At 45.2% G+C, this 25323-nt stretch overlaps 1 protein-coding gene across 2 annotated transcripts in view; it reads left to right on the plus strand.

The window, feature by feature from the left end:
• Positions 1-24758, plus strand: part of MCF2L2 (MCF.2 cell line derived transforming sequence-like 2) — a 251075-nt gene extending 226317 nt beyond the window's left edge. For both annotated transcript variants that reach the window (XM_025377532.1, XM_025377531.1), the window contains exons 26-30: positions 9980-10013; positions 12450-12547; positions 23980-24068; positions 24446-24561; positions 24635-24758. In XM_025377532.1, the coding sequence (XP_025233317.1) occupies positions 9980-10013; positions 12450-12547; positions 23980-24068; positions 24446-24561; positions 24635-24758 (461 nt within the window). The remainder of the gene's footprint in view (positions 1-9979; positions 10014-12449; positions 12548-23979; positions 24069-24445; positions 24562-24634) is intronic.
• Positions 24759-25323: the final 565 nt, after the last annotated feature.

A 25323-nucleotide genomic window follows, 5' to 3' on the forward strand; every position in this document is an offset into this window, starting at 1 on the left:
CCACCACGCCCATCTGTTTTTTGTTTTAAAGTATTTAACAACCTAATTCTAATTCTACTTCCAAAATATTTTCATAACTCTCTCCCAACAAAAAAATTCTGTACCAGTTAGCAATCATTCTCCATCTTTCCTCTTCCCCCAGCCCCTGGCAATCACTAATGTATTTCCTATCTCTATTGGATTTTCCTCTACACATTACATATATAGCCCTTTCTATCTAGCTTCTTTCACTTGGCATATTTTTTTAAGTTTCATTTATGTTGTAGTATCTATCAGTACTTCATACATTTTTATGGCTGAATAACAGTCCATTGTATGGATATACCATCTTTGTTTATCCATTCATTAGTTGATGAAGATTTGGGTTTTTTCCCCTTTTTGGATACTGTAAGTAAAGCTGCTATGGATATTTGTGTACAGATTTTTGTATGAATCTTTATTTCCAATTTTCTTGAGTGTATGTATGTGGAATTGCCAGACCATATGGTAACTTTTGTTAACTTTCTGAGGAACTTCCAAATCATCTTTCAAAACAATACCACCATTTCACATTCACACCAGCAATATAATAGTTGGGTTCAATTTTCTCCATTTCCTTACTAACACTTTTATTGTTCATTATAATAACCTTATTATTATCATTATTATTGCCATCCTAGTGGGCATGTACTGGTATCTCATTGTGATTTTGATTTACATTTCCCTCATGGCTAGTGATGTTGAGCATCTTTTAACATGCATATTGGTCATTGGTGTATCTTCTTTGTAGAAATGTCTATTAACTCCTTTGTATGTTTTTTAATTAGCTTGTCATTTTATGGTTATTCTGGATACTGGACTTTTATCAGATATATTATTTGCAAGTATTTTTTCCCATACTGTGCATTGTCTTTTTACTCTCTTGATAGTGTTCTTTGCAAAGAGTTTATAGTTCTAACTCTTACAGTTAAGTCTTTGATTCATTCCAAGTTAATTTTTGTATATGATGTGAATTAGGGACCCAAGTTCATTCTTTTAAATGTGGATATCCATTGTCCCAGAACCATTGATTGAAAAGACTATTCTTTGCCCACTTTGAATGGTCTTGGCATCATTGTTGAAAATAAATTGCCTTTAGGTATAGAATTCTTTGTTGACACTCTTTTTTTTCTAAGCACTTTGAATATGTCATGCCATTGCCTTCTGGATTCTGTGATTTCTGATAGAAATCAGCTGTTAATCTTATTGAAGAGTCCTTCTGTATGCTTGCTGCTTTCAAGATTCTTTCATTGTCTTTGTTGACAGTTTGATTATGATATGTCTAGGTGTGGATCTTGATCTCTTTGAATTTATATTTTTTGGGGTTTATAGACTTTCTTGAAGGTAAAGATTAATGTTTTTCATCAAATTTGGGAAATGTTCAGCCATTGTTTCTTTAAATATTATTTTAGCCCATTTACCCCTCTCTCCTTCTGAGACTGCCATTATGCATTATTAGCATGCTTGAAGGTATCTCGCAGTCCCTGAGGCTCTATTCATTTTTCCTTCATTCCTCTTTCTTTCTCTTCCTCAGACTGGATAGCTTCAATTAACCTATATCTGAGTTCTCTCATACTTTCTTCTGCCTACTCAGATCTGCTATCTAGCCACTCTAGTGAATTTCTCATTCAATTATTATACTTTTGAAATCTAGAATTTCTGTTTGGTCCTTTAAAACAAATATTTATATTCTCTATTTAATGAGGATTTGTTCTCTTACTTTCCTTTAGTCTTTATATTTGATTTCCTTTCACTTCTTGAACATGTAAAAATAGTTCATTTAAAGTATTGGTCTAGTAAGGTCAGTATCTTGGCTTCCTCAGGAAGAGTTATTTTCTTTCTTTCTCTCTCTCTTTCTTTCTTTCTTTTGTTCTTTCTCTTTTTTTCTTTCTTTTTTGAGACAGAGCCTTGCTCTGTAGCCCAGACTAGAGCGCAGTGGTGCAATCTTGGCTCACTGCTACCTCTGCCTCCTGGGTTCAAGTGATTCTTCTGCCTCAGCCTCCCAAGTAGCTGGGATTACAGGTGCACGCCACCATGCCCAGCTAATTTTTGGGGTTTTTTTGTTTTGTTTTGTTTTTGTATAGATGGGGTTTCACCATGTTGGTCAGGCTGGTCTTGAACTCCAGACCTCAGGTGATCCGCCTGCCTCAGCCTCCTGAAGTGCTGGGATTACAGGCATGAACCACAGCACCCAGCCTCAGAACAGTTTCTATTGACTGGTTTTGCTTTTTCCCTGGGTGTAGACTGCATTTTCTTATTTCTTTATATGTCTCATAATTTTCTGTTAAAATTAGACATTTTAAATAACATAATGTAGCAACTCTGGAAATTGGACTTTCCCACCTCTCCTGTTTGTTGTTGTTACTGTTTATTGTTGTTTGTTTTAGTGACTTTTCTAAACGAATTCTGTGAAGTCTATACTTATGTGCAGCCCTTGAAGCCTGTGCTCAGTTAGCTTAGTGATTTAAATACTAATGACCCGACAGAGATTTCTTTAAACACCTGAAACCAATAAGTCTTCTAGTCTTTGCCAAGGGGCTCTGTGTGCACATTAGGGCACACCTTCTCACTCAGCCTGGCACTTGACAGTTCTAGCCTAGCCTTCACTTTCTGTGTGTGCAGATCATCAAGATCAGCCAGAGGTAAGATCATGGGGCCTTCTCAGATCTGTCCTGAACATATTCACAGGAAATGTGTGCATGGTCTTCTAGAGTCTCACAAATATTTTGGAGCCTTTACAAGCCTCTATGAGCATCTTATTCCTGAGCTTTCCCTTTTAAATTTCTTGATTAGCCCATGTTTGCCCCACTGTTAGCCAATACCTCAAGCAACCAAGAAGTTAAACAATTGCCTGTAATCATTTTCTACAAAGGCCTTTGGGGAAAAGACTTTTCACATTGGGCAAGTTCTGAGTCAGGCCTAATAAAGACAGCCTTGCAGGTGGGGTATTCCTAGAAACCCCTGGACAGGTCAAATAATGATAATTCTATAAGACTGAGGCTCCGTAGGTCCCCCATTCCTGTTCTGCCCCTCCCATGGCTGCCAAACTGCTGATTTTCACCATCATTGCAGGCTGTTCATTTCTAAGGCTACCCCCAAGGAAGGGGAGGATAGAAATAGGGCAAGTTAAAAAGCTCACTGTTCATACTGAGACACAGCCATTTTCCTTGAACAAATGCTCTCCAGATTGCTGCAAGCCATCGTTTAATTTCCAGTGTTCTCTAAAGATAAAAACCACATGATTATCTCAATAGATGCAGAAAAGGCCTTTGACAAAATTCAACAGCACTTCATGCTAAAAACTCTCAATAAACTAGGTATTGATGGAACGTATCTCAAAATAATAAGAACTATTTATGACAAACCCACAGCCAATGTCATACTGAACGGGCAAAAACTGGAAGCATTCCCTTTGAAAACTGGCACAAGACAGGGATGCCCTCTCTCACCACTCCTATTCAACATAGTGTTGGAAGTTCTGGCCAAGGCAATCAGGCAGGAGAAAGAAATAAAGGGTATTCAATTAGGAAAAGAGGAAGTCAAATTGTCCCTGTTTGCAGATGACATGATTGTATAGTTAGCAAACCCCATCATCTCAGTCCAAAATCTCCTTAAGCTGATAAGCAACTTCAGCAAGTCTCAGGATACAAAATCAATGTGCAAAAATCACAAGCATTCCTATACAACAATAACAGATAAACAGAGAGCCAAATAATGAGTGAACTCCCATTCACAATAGCTTCAAAGGGAATAAAATAACTAGGAATCCAACTTACAAGGGATATGAAGGACCTCTTCAAGGAGAACTACAAACCACTGCTCAGTGAAATAAAAGAGGACACAAACAAATGGAAGAACATTCCATGCTCATGGATAGGAAGAATCAGTATTGTGAAAATGGCCATACTGCCCAAGGTAATTTATAGATTCAGTGCCATCCCCATCAAGCTACCAAAGACTTTCTTCACAGAATTGGAAAGAACTACTTTAAAGTTCATATAGAACCAAAAAAGAGCCCGCATTGCCAAGACAATCCTAAGCCAAAAGAACAAAGCTGGAGGCATCACACTACCTGACTTCAAACTATACTACAAGGCTACAGTAACCAAAACAGCATGGTACTGGTACCAAAACAGAGATATAGACCAATGGAACAGAACAGAGACCTCAGAAATAATACCACACATCTACAGCCATCTGATCTTTGACAAACCTGACAAAAACAAGAAATGGGGAAAGGATTCCCTATTTAATAAATGGTGCTGGAAAAACTGGCTAGCCGTATGTAGAAAGCTGAAACTGGATCCCTTCCTTACACCTTATACAAAAATTAAGTCAAGATGGATTAAAGACTTAAGTGTTAGACCTGAAACCACAAAAACCCTAGAAGAAAACCTAGGCAATATCATTCAGGACAGAGGCATGGGCAAGGACTTCATGACTAAAACACCAAAAGCAATGGCAACAAAAGCCAAAATTGACAAATGAGATCTAATTAAACTAAAGAGCTTCTGCACAGCAAAAGAAACTACCATCAGAGTGAACAGGCAACCTACAGAATGGGAGAAAATTTTTACAATCTACCCATCTGACAAAGAGCTAACATCCAGAATCTACAAAGAACTTAAATAAATTTACAACAAAAAAATCAAACAACCCCATCAAAAAGTAGGCGAAGGATACGAACAGACACTTCTCAAAAGAAGACATTTATGCAGCCAACAGACACATGAAAAAATGCTCATCATCACTCGCCAAGAGAGAAATGCAAATCAAAACCACAATGAGATACTATCTCACACCGGTTAGAATGGCAATCATTAAAGTCAGGAAACAACAGATGCTGGAGAGGATGTGGAGAAATAGGAGCACTCTTACATTGGTGGTGGGAGTGTAAACTAGTTCAACCATTGTGGAAGACAGTGTGGCCGTTCCTCCAGGATCTAGAACTAGAAATACCATTTGACCCAGCCATCCCATTACTGGGTATATGCCCAAAGGATTATAAATCATGCTGCTATAAAGACACATGCACACATATGTTTATTGTGGCACTATTCACAATAGCAAAGACTTAGAACCAACCCAAATGCCTATCAATGATAGACTGGATTAAGAAAATGTGGCACATATACACCATGGAATACTATGCAGCCATAAAAAAGGATGAGTTCGTGTCCTTTGTAGGGACATGGATGAAGTTGGAAACCATCATTCTGAACCAACTATCGCAAGAACAGAAAACCAAACACCGCATGTTCTCACTCGTAGGTGGGAATTGAACAATGAGAACAATTGGACACAGGAAGGGGAACATCACACACTGGGGCCTGTCGTGGGTTAGGGGGAAGTGGAAGGGATAGCATTAGGAGATATACCTAATGTAAATGATGAGTTAATGGGTGCAGCACACCAACATGGCACATACATACATATGTAACAAACCTGCACGTTGTGCACATGTATGCTAGAACTTAAAGTATAATAAAAAATTTTTAAAAAGGAAAAAATTTTCCAGTGTTCTGAAAATAAATTTTCTGACCATTTTTGGCCAGTTTTTTCCATGCTTTCACAAAGAAGAGAATTTGGGGAGGGTTTTTTTCTCCACCATTTTGACTGATATCACATGCTGTACTCCTTTCAGCAAGTAAAAATCATCTTTAAGTAGGCTTTATCCTTTCATTTTGTTTTTTTGTTTTGTTTTGTTTTTGAACCAATTCTCATAATAGTAGGGATATTTGGTGGGAAAATCCACAGCAAACTTTATCAATTGAGTTCTGATGTTCCCCTCAGGTAATGTTACTAGGGTGAAGAAATGTCAGTCTCATGTGGAAAGTCTATCTTCCATCATTTATACTGGCAATGGTTTGCATTTTGGGTAAGAAAAATCACGTAAAAATGAAAAGATAACCTTTGTCTTTAGAGATAGCAGGAATGCAACTAGCTCACACTTTTTCTAGGTCTTCTGTGATCATCAGCTGCTCAGGAATGTGCAAGGGGTGTGCATCATAAGATAAGGGAAAAGATAAACCAAGTAGTGTAACTGGGAAGCCACCACATCAGTTTTCTGTCACAAAAACGAAGCAACATAAGCTCTTGATTTAAACTGTAGGTAACTGCCAAGAACCAGTAACAAGATTATATCATTGATTTTACTTTGTATAAAAATAAGATGGGAAAAACTATGATTTGCTTTTGTTTTACAACTATTAATATTATGTTAAATATATGTTGTGGTAATTGAATAGGAGTGTCCTAGAGGCTTAACACGGAATGATATGGTAACACTAGTAGAAAAAATTACTTGTTTCCTGCAGAAACAACATTCTAGTCACAAGCTTGTTTAGAAATCCTTACTCACTAGGTCAGTGTTTCTCAAACGGTGGTTTAAGGACCACCTGCATTCAAATTATTTGAAGGGCTTGCTACAAATGCAGATTTCTGGTTCCACCCCAGAACTATAGAATAGCTAGGGTTAGTCCTGGGGACATACATTTTAGCTTATTAAGGTTTCTAGGTAGAGACTTTTTACTATAATTTTTAAAACTCCTTTACTGAGGTATAATGACACGATAAACCACACATATTTAAAGTGTACAATTTGATAAGTTTTGACATCTGTATATATCTGTAAGGCATCACCACAGTCAGGATAATGAACATGCCTATCATCCGCAAAGGTTTGTTCACACTCCTTTGCATTCCCTTCCTCCTGCCCCTCCCTCACCCACCCCAGGTGATGACCGATCTCCTTTCTGTCACTAGAGGTTAGTTTGCATTTTCTAGAATTTCATAAGAGATAATACAGTATGTACTTTTTTTTGGTCTGGCTTCTCTCCTTGGCATATTTATTCTGAGATTCGTCTATGTTGCATTTTGTAAACAATAGTACATATTTTGGTTGTTGCTGAGTAGTATTTCATTGTTTGGATAGACCCCATTTTCTTTATCTATTTACTTGTTAATGAACATCCGATTTGTGTCTGCTTTGGGGCCATTTTGAATAATGCTGCTATGAACATGCAAGTACAAGTCTTCCTGTGGACATGTGTTTTTATTTCTCTTAGGTAAATACCTAAGAGTATAATGGTTTGGCCATATGGTAGGTGTATGTTTAATTTTTAGGAAATTTCTAATTACTTTCCAAAGTGATTATACCATCTTCCATTCCCATAGTAATGTACGAGAATTCCACTTGTGCCATGTCCTCACCAATTCTTGGTATTGTCAGTCTTTAAAATTTTCAGATTTCTAATAGGGGCATAGTGGTATGTCATTAAGGTTTTAATTTGCTTTTCTCTAGTAACTAATGGTTGAGCATCTCTTTATGTGCTGCTTTGCCATCTTTATATCTTCTTTGGTGAAGTGTCTGTTCAAATCTTTTGCTCATTGTTTTCTTATTATTGAGTTTTGAGAATTTTTATGTATATCCTGGATACATGTCCTTTTAATGCTTTGTAAATATTTTCTTTTAGTGTGTGGCATATTTTTCTCCTAAGAGTAACTTTTGAAGAGCAAAAGACTTTAATTCTTATAATATTTAATTTTAAAATTGTATGGATCATGCTTTTGGTGTCCTGCCTAAGAAATCACTATCCAAACGCCATAAAGATTTCCTCCCTATGTTTTCTTCCAGAAGTTTTATAGTTTTACATTTAGGTCGCTGATCCATTTTGGGTGTTGGTTTGTTTGTTTGTTTGTTTCTGTTTTTGATTTGTATGTGGTGTGAGGTATGGATCAAAGTTCAGTCCTTTGCATATTGATGTTCTAGTTTTTCCATTGCCAGTTGTTAAAAACACTATTCTTTCTCCAACTGACTATTTATGTAGGTGCATCTATTTCTGGATGCCTGATTCATTTCCATTGATTTATTTGTCTACCTTGACATCAGTCCCTCACTATCTTGGTTACTGCTGCTTTCTGATAAGTCCTTGACATCAGTCCCTCACTATCTTGGTTACTGCTGCTTTCTAATAAGTCTTAAAATGAGGTAGTTAGAGTCCTCTAATTTTGTTCTTCCTTTTTAAAGTTGTTTTGATTATTCTCTGTCCTTTATACTTCTATATATATTTTAGAATCTGCTTGTCAACTTCTCAAAAAAACTAACTGAGATTTTGATTAGGATTATGTAAAACCTCTAGACCAATTTGGTGAGAATTGACTTCTTAACAATATTAAGCTTAATCTAAAATTTAAATTCTAACTGACTCCCCTGCTGCCTTCCTGGCCCTGCAGAAAAAGACAAGTTTGTTATGAAGATATGACATTTATTCAGTTGACAATTCAGAAAGAGATTTCTCAAGCCCTCCTTAAGACCTGCACTGGTGCTGCACTGTGCTCTCTAGGTTGTGACAGGAATGCAAAAATCTAGATAAGAAGCAAAACCAGGCCCCAGCCTGTGGTTTAGATAAAAAGAAAAACACTACTGAACTGAAAGGCCCAGTGGTGTTGTACCAGCCCCTTCCTTTTACAGATGTGCAAGCAGAGGGTCAATTTTACACAACTTATCCGCAGCAGAACGGAGTCTCCTGAGCCTAGTACACCAAGTAGGGTCTGATGAAATGTCTCTGTGAGTGATGCAAATGGCAAGGGCTCTAAGAATTCAGAGAGGGCCCACAGTGGATGGTGAGTGAGTGGGAACCAGGGCCCTGGGCTGAACCAGGAGCAGAATGCAGACTCAGGCTCTCTGGATACCCTTGAGGGTATCCAAGCAATGTTGAGAAGATGGTGTCCCAGGTTCCAAGATCAGGAATATCAGGACTGTCAGCACCTTATGCCTGCTGAGCACTTTACAAAGCTCTGACATATAAACATTATCTCCTAGATTCATTTTTACACCATCCTACAACACCTTTCAACCTTTGTGGATTGTTAAGCATAATAACCCTATACACTGGCCAAAGCATAGAGAGCATAGAGTGACCTCAGGGCCATGGGTGAGAGGAAGGACAGTGGAAGCCAATGAGGGATTTAGAGAGAGGGCCTCTCAGAGATAACCAGGCAGAAGAGGACATTGTACCCAGGTGTTGTGGAGTCAGCTAGGGCTTGGGCAGGGAAGAGAAGCGTGTCACTGATGGGTGAGATATAGCAGCACAAGAAGCTGAGGAGGGAGGCAGGCACTGAGGTTTGGGACAAGCTCCTCAGCTGTGGCATGACTACCTATGATCGGGAGGTGTAGGGAGACTGCGGGGAAAGGTCAGGCCCCACCCAGAAGGATGCAGGAGCAGGTAGTGCTGTGGGTGGGATACAAAGCAAAGCCCCAGTCCTGGCAGAAATCAAGGCTATGATCCCATCCTAGCAACTGGGCAACACGTGCCAGTCACATCGGTAGTAAAAGGTAGGCCCAGGAACCTTGAAAATCACAGAGCTGCTTTGATGTGAGCACATTCAGTGATGATCTGGAGCTTAGCCTGGGAGAGTCAAGGATAGGGTGGAAGGAAAAAGACTGAGATGGCCTCAAATATCAGGCCAAGGAATTTGGCTTTTATGCCATGGGAGGCAGTGGGGGGCCTCTGGAGGTTGAGATCTGGTGTTATGCTCATACCTGGGACAACACTTTAGTAAAGAGTGTGATTCTTATCGCTCTCCCAGGGACTCATGATTTTTTCCCTCATCAAGTCACATAATTTGGGCTCACATGGAAAAAATCAGCATTTGATGGGTACACTGTTTATTCTTTAATTCAGTATTAATGGAGTTAACTGTAGAAACTTGGATGGACCCAGAATCAATGCATGCAGGAAACTCAGCAGGATGGGCTAGAGACGTGGGGGAGGATGCCAGGACCACGTGAGCCCAGGGACTGCAGCAATGTTTTCTGAATTCCTGGGAAAATAAGATCAAGACCTATACACCTTTATATATTTTTATAGTATTCTCTGTATGCATATATGTGTATTTAAAAATCAATTCAAATTAGCTTAAAGTTGAGAGTGCTGTTTTTTGTTTTTTTAAATTTTAGACCAAGGAAATCCACAGTTTGAAATGAGCACAAGGTGAGTACTGATTTTTTTATTTTAAAGACGTGTCAGATGCTTTGGATGTTTCATATTGAGTCCATGTCATTGCTTTTATTGCTCTTCTTCCCCCAACACTTGGCTTATTACAAGGGATTTCCAATTTTTAAAAAATACTGGCTGGGTGCAGTGTCTCATGCCTGTAATCCCAGCACTTTGGGAGGCCAAGACAGATGGATTGCTTGAGCCCAGGAGTTTGAGACCAGCCTGGGAAATATGGTTAAACCCTGTCTCTAACAAAAAAATACAAAAATTAGCCTAGGGTGGTGGCGCAATTTTAGTCCCAGTTACTCGGGAGGCTGAGGTGGGAGGATCACTTGAGCCCAGGAGGTCAAAGCTGCAGTGAGCCTAGATCACATCACTGCACTCTAGCCTGGGTGACAGAGCAAGAGCCTATCTCAAAAATAAATAAATAAGTACATATATATGTAAATAAATATAAAACATTAACTAATAAATCAGTTCCCAACCCCACTGCTAGCCTAGGATATTAAATCAGTTCCCAACCCCACTGCTAGCTAGGATATCTTTTCTGGTGCACACTTGCTGTATTGCCAGTTGAGGTAGATCTGCCAGTTCGAAACCTCCCCTAATTGTCCTTGCTTTTGGCTGTTTGCTTGAGTTTTCTATTCCATTCCTATTTTCACAAGGCTGCCCTGCCTCCTACTTTGCTGAGTGGGCCAGTGCACCCTCTGATGTTACCTCCCCCGGCTTCCCCCTCTCCACTTAGAACTCTCCTGATCATCTTCCTTTCTTTATTCCCCCTTGTCTGGGAGGAAGGTGTGCTCAGACTTCTTTCACGGTTAAGTTCTCACTGGTGCTCCTTGCCCCATCTATTACTGCGGCTTACAAACCTCTTCGTCTATAATTCCTCTTCCAGCCCAAAGCACTCAGGGATACTCAATATGTTTGTTGAAAACACCTGTCTACTGTGATCCAGTTCTGATACAGGAGTCTGCTTAGTTTTTCTAAGCTCATTTGGCCCGATCCTTGTGGAACCCACCCAGACCCTAACCCAAAAAGATGAGAGAAGTGGAAAAGGTGAGGGCTCTAGAAAGCAGCTGTTTCTACCCCTCCTCTTTGCCCCCACACTCTTACAGAGTACTCTATTGCAGCGTTTAATATGCTATAATTTTATTATGTGTTTACATTTTCTCCCTACTAGATCATGAATTCCTTTAGGGCATGGAGGTTGTCTTACTAGTTTTAGCTTCCCTCAGGCCTCATCTACCAGTGCCAGGCACTTTTGTAGGTGCTCAGTAAATATTTAGTGAATAAACAAATGAAAGCACTCATTGAATAATCAGACAAGGCCAGCAAACCACTCTGCAAGCAAGGCCGGGGGTGATGAGGTTTAGCTCAGGCATATCTTATTCCTCTTGGACCTCCAATGCTTAGTAGGTGTTTATTCACTGGATTCGTCTAACCCAAAAGAGTTACTATCATAGTTGACATTTCGGGTCAATAAAGAGGAAGGAGGGAGCTGTAGTGAGCCAGTGAAAACATTTTTGAGAAGACAAAGGTGATTCTTCCTCCTCACCTCTCCCCTCTTTAAGATTTGTAGCCATGTAATCCCAGCACTTTGGGAGGCCAAGGTGGGTGGATCACAAGGTCAAGAGATCGAGACCATCCTGGCCAACATGGTGAAACCCCGTGTCTACTAAAAACACAGAAATTAGCTGGATGTAGTGGCACATGCATGTAGTCCCAGCTACTCGGGAGGCTGAGGCAGGAGAAGGCGTCAACCCAGGAGGCAGAGCTTGCGGTGAGCCGAGATTGCGCCAGTATACTCTAGCCTGCGCAACAGAGCGAGACTCCGTCTCAAAATAAATACATAAAAGAAAGAAAGAGGCCGGGCGCGGTGGCTCAAGCCTGTAATCCCAGCACTTTGGGAGGCCGAGACGGGCGGATCACGAGGTCAGGAGATCGAGACCATCCTGGCTAACACAATGAAACCCCGTCTCTACTAAAAATACAAAAAAATTAGCCGGGCGTGGTGGCGGCGCCTGTAGTCCCAGCTACTTGGGAGGCTGAGGCAGGAGAATGGCGGGAACCTGGGAGGCGGAGCTTGCAGTGAGCCGAGATCGCGCCACTGCACTCCAGCCTGGGTGACAGAGCGAGACTCTGCCTCAAAAAAAAAAAAAAAAAAAAAGAAAGAAAGAAAGAAAAAAGATTTGCAGCCAATTAGATGTTTGCTGTGTAATCCAACAAGACGTGTCCTTTGGACATTTCCTTACTGCATATCACCTACCGAGCTGAGGCAGGCCTTCAACCACAGGTAAGGGAGGAGCAGCAGGTCCTCGAGACCTAGACCAGGGATACACTAGGTGAGCCAGTGCTACTCCAACTGGTGGGGGAGGGATGCATGTGTTATTCCTTCCAGTGACTCAATGTTCATGTTTATTTCTCTAAAAGCAAAGGCAATGGAGCGGGATGCGGACCATGGATTGAAAACATGGAAAGAGCTACCGCTAGCAAAGAAGACCCAGCCTCCAGCCCAGGAGGGATTAAAGGTAGGGAGGGTCCTGTGGGAGAGTGGAGCACAGAAGCAGTGGGGTGATACCAGCTGCTTAGATGCTAAGGAAGTCATCACCTAGGGCCCAGCCCTTCTTTCGTTAAATGAGGGAGAAAAAAGAAAGCATTTTACCACCATGTGGTTTAAAATCAATTTCCTGCTATTCATTTGTGTAGAACAAATGGGGCCAGAATTTACATGAAGGCAAATGCCTCACGTTGAGAAGGTAGACGCACCCCCTTATCCACAGTTTCACTTTCCCTACTGTCTGTGCTCCCCACCCCGCCAGCCTTGGTCACTTATAACCATCTTGGTGATTAAATCGACTGTTAGGATCATAGTGCTTGTGTTCAAGTCACTCTTACTTTACTTCATAATGGCCCCAGGCTGGGCGCAGTGGCTCATGCCTGCAATCCCAGCACTTTGGGAGGCTGAGGTGGGTGGATCACCTGAGGTCAGGAGTTCAAGACCAGCCTGGCCAAGATGGTGAAACCTCGTTTCTACTAAAAATACAAAAATTAGCCAGGCGTGGTGGTATGTGCCTGTAATTCTAGCTACTCAGGAGGCTGAGGCAGAGAATTGCTTGAACCTGGGAGGTGGAGGTTGTAGTGAGCTGAGATGGTGCCACTGCACTCCAGCCTGGCCGACAGAGCAAGACTCTGTCTGAAAAAAAATAAGTAAATAAATAAATAAAATAAACAATGGCCCCAAAGCACAGTCGTGATGCTGGAAATTCAGATATGCCAAAGAGAAGCCGTCAGATGCTTCCTGTAAGTGAAAAGGTAAAAGTTCTTGATTTAACAAGAAAGAAAAAAATCACATGCCGAAGTTGCTAAGATCTATGGTAAGAAGGAATCATCTATCCACGACGTTGTGAAGAAGGAGAAAGAAACTTGTACTCGTTTTGCTGTCGCATCTCAAACTGCCAAAGTTTACAGCAGCAGTACTAAGATGAAAAAGGCATTAAATCTGTGGGGGTGGAAGGCAAATAGAAACATGCTCCCACTAATGGCAGTCAAGTTTGGCACTCTCTGGGGTTTCAGGCATCCACTGGGGATCTTGGAAGTAGTCCCTGAGGATAAAGGGGGACTACTGTACATGTCATTATAAATATGTCCAAACCCAAGGAATGTACAACACCCCAGAGTGAACCATGATGTGAGCTACAGACTTTGGGTGAATATGATATATTCAGGGTATAGGTTCATCCATTGTAACAAATGTGCCTCTCTGGTGGGGAATGGTGATAGTCAGGGAGGCCATGCATGTGTGAGCACAGGGGATATATGGGAAATCTTCGTACCTTCCTCTCAGTTTTTCTGTGAACCTAAAACTGCTCTAAAAATATAAAGTCATTTGGGTGTGGTGGCTCACGCCTGTAATCCCAGCACTTTGGGAGGCCGAGGTGGGCAGATCACCTGAGGTCAGGAGTTGAAGACCAGCCTGGCCAACATGATGAAACTAAAAATACACAAAATTAGCTGGGCATGGTGGCACATGCCTTAATCTCATCAACTCGGGAGGCTGTGGCAGGAGAATCACTTGAACCCAGGAGGCAGAGGTTGTGGTGAGTCAAGATCGCACCATTGCACTCCAGCCTGGGCAACAAGGGTGAAACTCCTTCTCAAAAAATAAAATAAATAAAGTCTTCTAAAAAAGTTTTTAAAATAAACCACATATACAGTATTATAGTAGAGAGTACTGACAGCCTGCCCAGACCCTCTTTACAGGCTGTTGGCCCCATGTCTCCGCTGCTATGAGGTTAGCTGACAATGGCTCACAGCCATGCCCTCCAGACAGTTGCCCTCCGCTGCCCAGGGTTGTCCAGCCAGGAAATACCTGTGAGGTTATGTCCTCCCCTAAGGGTGGCTTATGGCCCACCAATGCTTACTGATTCAGGGTACAGAAGCCAGTCCTTCTGTCTCAAGATGGTAACCTGCGGTGCCATCCATGCTCCAGCACTGCCCAGGGGATCCGGCTGATGCTAGACTTTCGCTAAGCCCACGTCTGTGCCTGGCTTCTTCCCTGCCCTAGCTTCGGCCTCACTGTCTTCCAGGTTTCATCTGAAAGCCCTTTGTCAATAACACACTTGCATAGTCTGCTTCTGGGGAACCTGACTGAAGACCGTTAGTACCAGGAGGGGTCCCAGAATGGATGGGATTCTGGTGTTGGCTTACTGCAGTCCAAATGGACACGAGGACCTCATTATTGGTGTTAAGTGGAGTGTTGAGAGTCCTGGGGCCTTGGCCTGCTGTATCAGTTCAATTGCTCAGACCTTCATCTGTGGTGACCTGGGATCAGATACAGGTGGATGGGGATATGCCAGCTGGTGCAATGTCTCTAACATTTGAGAGCTTTGAGGAAAGTATTATCTATCAGGAAGGTAGAGTTGGGAGACTGTTGCTAAGAGCCTCCCGTTGATGCACTGAAGAGAGAAAGTAACAGGGTCAGACTAATTACCAATTTAAAACACAGGATCAGAATCAGGGGGCCTCCCTGCCAACATTTAGCCTCTCATCTCCTACAGCAGAGGCAGACTGGGCTGGTAAAAGTGGCAGAATTTGAGAGAAGGAAAAATGCTCAGCCTAGGCAAGTCTGCCATCTGGACATTTTGGACTCCTAGTGCCAGTAGATGAGCAGGCAAAGTCAGATCCTGAGAGGGAAGATAAGGGACCAAAAAACTGGGAATGAGGACATCTGGGTAAATGCCCTTGACCTCCCGGGCTGGCAGCAGTGGCCTACTCCGCCTTATACTACAAAGTACAGCCAAGGACCAACTGTAGCAGCAGGTGGCAGCCATAGATTTAGTTAAGTAGGATTCTTGCTGTGTTCCCTAGTGGAACTGTCTCCCTTGGGTCCTGTCCCTTAAGGAGTACCTCCTCCTGATGACCAGGACCCATTTCTCCTTCCAGTGTGGTAACTGCTCTCTTTGCCTGTTGGTCTCCTGGCATGAGGACAAAGAGATAGGATTCCTCATGCCAGTAGGGCTAGGGCCTGGCTAGGGGAAAGGGAGAAGCTGAGATTCACCTAAGATTGTTCCCTGTCCCCTAAGACTATGCAGAAGCCTCAGATGAGGCATACAAGGCAATGTTTGCCCTTCTCAAGATCTGTCCCACCTCCCTTCCTGAACCGTTCCAGAACAACCACTAGGATCAAATGACAACATGACCTGACTAGAGAAGGGGCACACAGGCCTGTGGGGGTGAACTCAAAATGTGAGAGTCTTTGAACTGTGCTTTAATGCCCACTAAAGAAGGTGCATAGCAGAAGTCCAGTTAGTCCACTTCCTCTTAGGCACCCCAGTGCCTGCACCACGGGCTCGGAAATGGAGAAGCCTTGGTAGTAGAATTGAACCTGTGCTCGGACCCAGCAGCGACGGCTCCATGTCTTCAAGACTGCGCTAGCTGCTACCGCTACCACTGTTAAATGTCCAACTTGCCAGCAGAGGTCAGTGCTGAGCCCCCAGTTTGGTACTGTCCCTTGAGGAGACAAGTTGATTTTATCTGACCCCTTCAAGCTAGAAAGTACAGTGTGTGACCAACCATATAGCATTGCTTTTTTTTTTTTTTTTTGAGATAGAGTTTCACTCTTGTCGCTGGAGTTGGAGTGCAATGGCGCCATCAGGGATCACTGCAACCTCCACCTCCTGGGTTCAAGTGATTCTCCTGCCTTAGCTTTCTGAGTAGCTGAGATTACAGGCTCATGCCACCACACCCAGCTAATTTTTGTATTTTTAGTAGAGAAGACAGGGTTTCACCATGTTGACCAGGCTGGTCTTGAACTCCTGACCTCCAGTGATCCATCCGCCTCGACCTCCCAAAGTGCTGGGATCACAGGTGTGAGCCACCGCGCCCGGCTGTATAACATTGCTTTGATCAGGGGACTCAGTATGGCAAAAGAGAATCAGCTATGGACATGTGATCACAGGACACAGTCTTACCCTCGCATTCTGAAGCTGGCAGCCTGATAGTAGTGGGACAGCCTCTTGAAAGTGAGGTGGGGCAGGAGTTTGGATGTGGCACTGCGGGGATGGAGTGCTGTCCCTCAGGATGCAGCATACAACTGAACCAATGGCTGTTTTATGGTGTCATGACCCCAGGGGGCAGAGTATATGAATCTGGAGTCAAGAAGTCAAATGAGTTGTGATCTTGCCCATGATGACTCCAGTGATGCACATGGGGACACTTTTTTCTCCCCATGTCTCCAACTTTAACCTCAGTGGGTCTCGACAAGGGAGACACTTCCACTAGGGAACACAGCAAGAATCCTACTTAACTCGATCTATGGCTGCCACCTGCTGCTGCAGTTGGTCCTTGGCTGTGCCTTGTAGCCATTCTCTCCCTCCTACTCATTCTAGACACCCCTCTCCCCATCTGGCACTTCTGCTGGTGGCATGCAGAGTGAGGGTCCTAGACTCTTATCAGGCTATGGTTCTTGGACTTGGCCATCATAGTTACAGCTGGGCATGAGAGTATTCCGAGATGTCTTAGTGGATCACCTGAGCATCAGACATGTCCCTCTCTGCCTCTGTTAAGCAGCAGCCCCACCTCCTCACGACGACCAGGACCCGTTTCTCCTTCCAGTATGGTAACTGCTCTCTTTGCCTGCTGGTCTACAGACGGGGGGGAAAGGGAAAGGATTCCTCGTGCCAGCTGGGATGGGGTCTGGCTAGGGGAAGGGAAGAAGGTAAGATTCACCTAAGGACCTACACAATTTCCGGATGGGACAGTCAGCAGACAGGTGGGTGTGCTGTTTTGAGTGCTGTTGGTTAACCAGCCTCTTTCTGGCAGCTTACGGTGAAAATAAAGGATGTAAGCTAATACTGTTTTACTAGCTTGGATGGTGCTGAAAATTTTTAATTCTGAATTCACTTTGTCCCTGATTTGCAAAGTCCTGGCCATGTGAAAGACATAAAAATGAGAATAACTGTTCTACCTCAGAGCTAACAGAGGAAGAACCTGTCTGCGGCCTTACTATAGGTCCCTTGTCGGGTCCCTCAAGGTCTCCAAGGTGACCTAGGAGCTATCCAGTATAGCATGTAATGGTTGTTTCTTTGCTAATTTTTGTGGCATTTCCTTTTGGGCCTAGATAATTTAGTTACTTTCATTATCATTACTTTTTTTTTGTTATTCAAACTTATTGGGGCACTCTAGTATTTCAATGATTACTTCATTGTAATCATTTTTTTTTACTTATTTACTATATTTATTTATAGTATACTATACTTATATATACACTATACTTATACATATACTATACTATATATACTATAGTATATATACACTACACTTTTATATATATACTATACTATAGTATATATATACACACAGAAATGCACAGAAAAAAACTATAGTATATAGTATAGTGTGTATATGTATACACTATACTTATTTACTATAAGTTCTAGCAAACAGCCCCCTCTGGAGAGATGGTGGGTTATTTTAGATATCTGACCAATTAGTTTTAACTATTTTGTTTCCTTTTCTGATTATAAAAGGAATACACATGTAGATTGTCAGAAATTTAGAAAATACAGGAAAGTACAAATAAAAATACAAATCCAACATAACCAGATATAATCACCATTATCTTCTTCTTGCAGACGTTGTCTATAGAAATGCATGATTTGGTCAGTTGTGGTGGCTCATGCCTGTAATCCCAACACTTTGGGAGGCCAAAGCAGGAAGATCACTTGATATCCAAGAGTTTGAGACCAGCCTGGGCAGTATCACAAGAACCCATCTCTACAAAAACTCTTGTTGCCCAGGCTGGAGTGCAATGGCGTGTACTTGGCTCACTGCAACCTCCACCTTCCGGGCTCAAGTAATTCTCCTGCCTCAGTCTCCCGAGTAGCTGGGATTACAGGTGCCCACCATCACACCTCGCTAATTTTTGTATTTTCAGTAGAGACGGCGGTTTCACCATTGTGGCCAGACTGGTCTCAAACTCCTGACCTCAGGTGATCCGCCTGCCTCAGCCTCCCAAAGTTCTGGGATTTACAGGCATGAGCCACTGCACTGGACGTACAAAAAAAAAATTTTTTTAATTAGCTGGGCATGGTGGTGGGTGTCTGTAATCCTAGCTACTTGGCAGGCTGAGGTGAAAGGATTGCTTGAGCTCAGAAGGTTGAGGCTGCTGTGAGCCATGATTGTACCACCGCACTCCTCCTGGGCAAGAGTAAGACCCCGTTGCAAAACAAAGATATGCATGATTTTTTTTAAAACAATTGAGCCGTACTAAAATTGGGGTGACTTTATATTTTAATCTTATTGGAAATTTTCCATTAAAATTCTGATGAAAGAGACAAGACTCTGACTGAACCAACCTAGACATATTGGCTTGCCCTTCCCTCCTGCTACTCATCTTTGGGCTTATTCCAGTCCAGAACATTTGAGGGCAGCTGGTGGCTGAGCTGGGAGGCAAAGCTAGATTATAAAGTTTCTTTGATCCACCTCCCCCGCAGCTTCCAGCAGCTCTGAAAATCTAAAGACAGTCAGCTCAGACTGCCTTAGGAGCTGGCAGGGACTTTGACAAGAGAAATGCACAGAAAAAAAAAAAATGTGCCCTGAGAATGCCAACATGTAGAATCTGAAAGCAATTAATTAGATGCTCTCAAGAATGATTCACTTCCTCCTGGCCAAAGATAGGCTTGCAAATGAAATAGACACTTCAGCTATAGGCCAGCCTAAGATATCCACATTTATACTGTGGGCCACCAAGCAAAAGATTGTAACTGAGCCTAGTACCCCTGGAAACATTTTGGAACTCTCTCCTGTTGTGAGCTCTGGAGAGCTACCGAAATGGATTAGACAGAATGTGACCCCCATGTATTAAGTTTTAGAAGACAGAGAGGGAAATTGGTTAGCAGCATGCACAACATAATGATGAAGGGCTCAAACTCAGGTCTCAAAGACCCAGCCTCAAGTCCCGCTCCATCTCTTTGGATGGATTCTGTAGCCTCTCTGTGCTTAAGTTCTTTTTATCATTTGTTTTACAAAATGGATATAATATTGTATAGTCTTGCCGTGAGGATTAAATGAGATGCAGCCCTTAGGCTAGCACCTAGATCTCTGACTCTGATAGCATGTAATTGTTAGCAGTTAGTTACCCCCTGGTTCTTCCAAGTGAAAGGAAGGAAAGCCCCGGGGGTTTAGGCATTGCTTCTAAGCAGCTCACCACCTCCCACCCCAAAGTGAAAATGATATCCTTTAGTTAATGTGATAGAGATGGTCCTTAAAAAGTTGTGCCAAGCACGGTGGCTCACGCCTGTAATCCCAGCACTTTGGGAGGCCAAGGTGGACGGATCAAGAGGTCAGGAGATCAAGACCATCCTGGCCAACATGGTGAAACCCTGTCTTTACTAAAATTACAAAAATATTAACTGGGCGTGGTGGCCCACTACTGTAGTCCCAGCTACTCGGGAGGCTGAGGCAGGAGAATCACTTGAACCCAGGAGGCAGAGGTTGCAGTAAGCCGAGACCGTGCCACTGCACTCCAGCCTGGTGACAGAGCGAGACTCCATCTCAAAAAAAAAAAAAGTAAAAAAAAAAAAAGTACATAGAGAAAAATCTAGTTTGAAAGACAATAAAAATAGAATTTGCCCATTTAATGTCTATCAGGTGAGAGCTACCGCTGAACCAGGAGGATCTACAATGGTCTCTTTGTGCCATCCAGTGGACAGTAAGGGAAACACCATGATTTTGTCTTCAAAGTCTATAATTTATCAAAAATATGTATGCTGGTGAGAATAATTTCAGCTCACTCCTAGGTTCATTGTTAATAAATTTCATTCTGTTTGTTTAAGCAAAATAAAAAAGCCATTCAGCTTATGTGATGTGCACTAGAAAGATTGTCAACTAAGGGTTTCGAAAGAGAATACTCACCAGTCCTTATCTACAGGAATTCTCATCGCCCATCTTTCCCATTCTTCTTGTCCTTCTCCACCAATACTCCTTATGCTTATCTGATACATAGACTGAGAGTGTCCCAGAGACTCAGGGTGTATCTGCCCCAACACACTACTAGATCTTGGCTGGGACAAAAGTCGTTCTATTCATTTTCCAAGACTGCAACTATCACTTAAAATTTTGCTGTAATCAACTGGGCATGGTGGCTCATGCCTGTAATCTCAGCACTTTGGGAGGCCGAGGCGGGTGGATCACCTGAGCTTAGAAGTTCGACACCAGCCTGGCCAATATGGTAAAACCCTGTCTCTACTGAAAATACAAAAATTAGCTGGGTGTAGTGGCGTGTGCCTGTAGTCCCAGTTACTCAGGAGGCTGATGTGGGAGGATCAGTTCAACCCAGGAAGTCAAGGCTTCAGTGAGCCGTGATCACACCACTGCACTGCAGCCTGGGTGACAAGCCAGACCCTGTCTCCAAAATAAATAAATAAAAGCCCAGGGCTGGGGCTGGAAGGCCTGGGTGAGGAAGGGAACATGGTCTCTAGGAGTCAGGACACCCAGGTCCTGGCCCTGATTCAGCTCCCACAGGGCCTTGTGTCAGTCCCCACAGGGTCCACAGCCTGGTGGTCAATTACCATTCCCCGCGGGGCGCCCCCGTGAGCCGCACTTTCCTCCCCAGAGAACCAGGGGCTTTGCCTGCAGGGTGCTCTCTAAGGTTTTCTGGTTCTGAGAATTCAGGGTTTCTTCCCGGAGCCCTGGGGGATACCTGGTCAATAGGTTACTATCACAAGAACTGAAAACCAAACACCGCATGTTCTCACTCATAGGTGGGAACTGAACAATGAGATCACTTGGACTCAGGAAGGGGAACATCACACACCGGGGCCTATCATGGGGAGGGGAGAGGGGGGAGGGATTGCATTGGGAGTTATACCTGATGTAAATGACGAGTTGATGGGTGCAGCACACCAACATGGCACAAGTATACATATGTAACAAACCTGCACGTTATGCACATGTACCCTACAACTTAAAGTATAATAATAATAAATAAATTTAAAAAAAAAAGAAAGAAAGAAAATGCTGCCACAACAAAAAAAATAAATAAATAAAGAATAGGTTACTGTCTCTGCTGCCAGGAACCTGGGGCCTGGGGGGAGACAAGGCGAGAGCACACCCAGAGCAGCTGCAGTTTGCTCAGGAGAGATGTCGCCCAAGGGCCTGGATGAGATTCCCCCACTCCGCAGCCCCCCTCCTGCTTTGTCTCCTAGGATAGAAGAGAGCATGATAGGATGTAGTGGGACAGATGAGGACTTCACACACTGTAAGGGTAAACATTGTTTCGTCTGCTTGTGTTTGAATTGTACAAATGTATTTCTGCGTGTATGCTGTGTTAGGGGGTAAAATTTGCGTCTCCCTGAGGTTGCACTCTGAGTATGGAAAACCTGGCTGTAGACTAAACCAGATCCTCCATGGTGCTCCAGGCATCCCCAGCCTCACTTGTGGCACCCGGCATTCCTGCTGTCACCGGCCCACGTGGGTCCTCTGTCTTTCTCTGCATTGTCAGGGCCTTCGCTAGATGACCCCTGAAACAGTTCAGTCCAGGGTCTGATAGCTCCTTTGTGCCCAGCGCTGTGCCCCCTCCCCTTCCCACGCTTCCCTGCAGGGCCTGCGAGAGCAGGGAAAGCAGCTGCCAGCTCCAGGCAGTCATTTTACCCCAGGTGCCACTTACCCTGAGGAGGGGCTGGAACCAGCTAATCATTTTACCTGGAGATGCCACTTACCCTCCGGAGGGGCTGGAGCCTGTCAGGTTTTTCAGTTCTTGTGTTGCCTCCCAGCCCTGCCCACACCAGGTTGTGGGTGTGTATGGCTGACGAAGGCCCCTGAGCCAGGCCAACCCCCAACCTCCCAGTGGGTGGCTCTGTGGTCCCTGGCAGCCCCGGCATCATCCGGGGCACAGAGGCCATGGACCCCGGAGACACAGCCCTTGCTATTCACGCAGGGGATGGTCAAGAGCATGGCTCCGTTTGTCCCTCTATCCCTCCCTCACAGAGCTTTCAGCAAGACGATCATATTTCCATTCTCACCGCTTGCTCCTGGCATAAGGAGACCCCAGGGCTGGAGGACTTCTCTAAAGAGGAGTCTTGGGATTTCCTCAGATGCTCCCAAGTCCCATCTGGAGGATGAAGGTGGGGAGCACATCCTTGAGGCAGTTTCTCCTCTGCCCCCCACCCCTCGCCTCTCCCACCTCTGGGGGCTAGGAACTTAACCAGGACTTGCTTCAACCTGAGAGGAGGGTGTCCAGCCTCCTCAGAGCCTGCCACCATCAGGGGGGATTTCAGAGGGGCCTCCTGGGAGGTGCTGCCCAGCTGCCCCCCTGTGTTACTCACACAGCCCCCACTGATCTGCTCTGGGGGCCGGGGCCCAGAACATGGCTTGTAGGGGACCTGGGACAGCAGCCCAGGAGACACCACTTGTTCATTGCCTGCTCACCCAGATAACTGCAGCTCCCTCCACTGCCGCCTACCGCCCTCCGGCCATGCCTCTGCCCAGAATGCCCTCCTTCTCCAGTCCTGCCCACCCCTGAAGCCCTGCCCAAACCTCCCTGAATTCTTGCCTGAGCAGACACTCTCCTGCACAATTTCCGCCACAAGGATTACTCATCTGAGCCTCAGTCTGGGGCTGCCCTGTGCTGGGACCTTTCTGCAGATGCTCGGCTCCCTACCCTCGCCTGTGAGCCGTGTGGGGCAGAGACTCCATCTCACTCAGAGTGGAGTAAAGAGCAGGAGTGCTGGAGAAGCCAGCTGCCCTGCCACAGGCCAAGAGGATTTGGCCAAGTGACCACTGCTGTCTGTTTCCCCAACTGTAAAGGGGGCTGAGACCCTTACAGGGTTGTGAGGCTTAAACTTTGACAAACGCCTAACATACCACCAGGCACAGGGCAGTTGCTCAGTATTTGGCAGTGGCTGCTGTTCCCCACAGTGTCCAACACCTCCGGGGGATGTAACAGGTGCACCGCGGACAAGACTGATGAGTTTATCAGTTCACTGGAGAGAGAGGCAGGATGGACGCACCCGCATGTTCCTCTGATCTTCCCTTATGGGGAGCAGTGACACTTGGCAGAGGCTGCCAGGGAGATGGGAAATGGACATTAATTAGGGGAGAGAAAAGGAGGCAAGGAGAGGAGGGTGAGAAAGAGACAGGGGAGTAGGAAGGGAAGGAGGCATGGTTAGAAGACTGGCAAACACAAAAAACAATGACTGTTTTCTTGGAGGAACAGGGAGGTAGGGCCATGAACAGCATGTGGACGGTCTTCTCTGTGAAGTATGGCATTTCAGAGCTGGAAACGCAGACTGGAGATCACAGACCCCCTCATAGCCCAGCGCAGTGCAGGCCCTGGGAGATCAGGAGTTAGAGATGGGGAGGACCCTGCCTGCAACAGGCACTGCCTGCTACACCCTGCCATAGGCAGAGGGGCTGTCTTCCCACCCCACAGGGGCCCCATCCTTCCCTTTCTCTCCCGAAGGCTGCTCCAGCAGGGAGTTTAGCTCCATGGACACCTTTGAAGACTGTGAAGGTGCAGAAGACATGCAAAAGGAGAGCAGCGCTCTGAGTGTAATTACTTCCCTCTTGTTTCTTTCATCTTCTTCCTCCTCCCTGTTCATCAGCTCCTCCTGCCTCCTGTCCCTCGCCTCCATCCCTCCCCCCCTCCTCAGGATTCTCACCCATAAGGACCTGGTTAAGCCAGGGAGCTGAGGTCACTAGACCCTCAAGGTGGCTCTGACTCTCCTAGCCTGGCACGTCCCCACGTGGCTGTCTCCTTGGCGGTGCGCTGGTGTCCGGTCATAACTGGGGCTCCTGCTGGGAGCCCCGTGGCCCAGGTGGGAGGGTTGGGGTGGGCCGCAGTCTGCCAGCGGGAGTCACCACCTTGCCCGGCCTGGCCACAGCCTCCAGCAATAACTCTGAGGGTGCACCCGTCCCCTCCCTTCCAGCTCGCAGGCCTTTTCCAGTCGGACGACAGTCACGAAACCTGTTCTTCCAAATCTGCTTTCCTGGAGAGGGGAGAAAGCACCCAGGGAGAAAAAGAAGAACGCGATGAGGAGGAAACGTGAGTGTGAACGAGGAAAGACTAAGCGTCTTTTTGGGCCACGGCGTCTCTGACTTTCTTCTTGGAATTGCAGGGCGACCCGCAGCACCGAGGAGGAGCGCGCTGGGGCGTCCACCGGCCGGCTGGCTCCTGCGGGGGCGACGGCTGGTTTCCAGGCGCGGGCACGGCGCCCGAGGACCTCCGCCCCGGAGAGCTGACCTCCCTGCGGACGTCCCCGCTCCTCGGCTCCAGAGCGCCCGCATTCCCAGGAGAGGCGGTGTGGGGGCCCGGGCCCTGCCCAGCTACGCAGAAAGCAGACGGGGCCTCGGCGGCGGCAGAAACGGGACGCAGGGCCGCCTTCCGGAAGCCCGAGGGGTGCCCTAGGTGAGCGCCTGGCTCCGCACGGGGGACCTCGGAGCTGCTCTAAGGCGCTTGCAGAGCCCACAGCCCACGCCTTCTCAACCGCACACTTTGACATTCCGAGCCGGGCAATTCTTTGTTGTGTGGGTTTCTCTGTGCTCCCACGGTAGGATGTTTAGCAGCATCACTGGCCTCTACCCGCTAGGGTCCAGGAATGCGCCACCCCATCCTCCACCCCACCCCCAAATTGTGACAATCAAAAATGCCTGCAGACACGCCCACATTTCTCCAGGGCGGGGTGGGAATCGGTTGAGAACCGCTTAGCCCGAGCCTTGGAGGAGCCGGAGCTGCTCAAACCCGGCGGGGGCCGCAGACTGAGAGCTCCAGGTCCCCCTCCCAGAATCCCTGCGAGCGTTCATGGGG

This window comes from Theropithecus gelada, chromosome 2, assembly GCF_003255815.1.
Source record: "Theropithecus gelada isolate Dixy chromosome 2, Tgel_1.0, whole genome shotgun sequence".
Taxonomy (NCBI): Eukaryota; Metazoa; Chordata; class Mammalia; order Primates; family Cercopithecidae; genus Theropithecus; species Theropithecus gelada.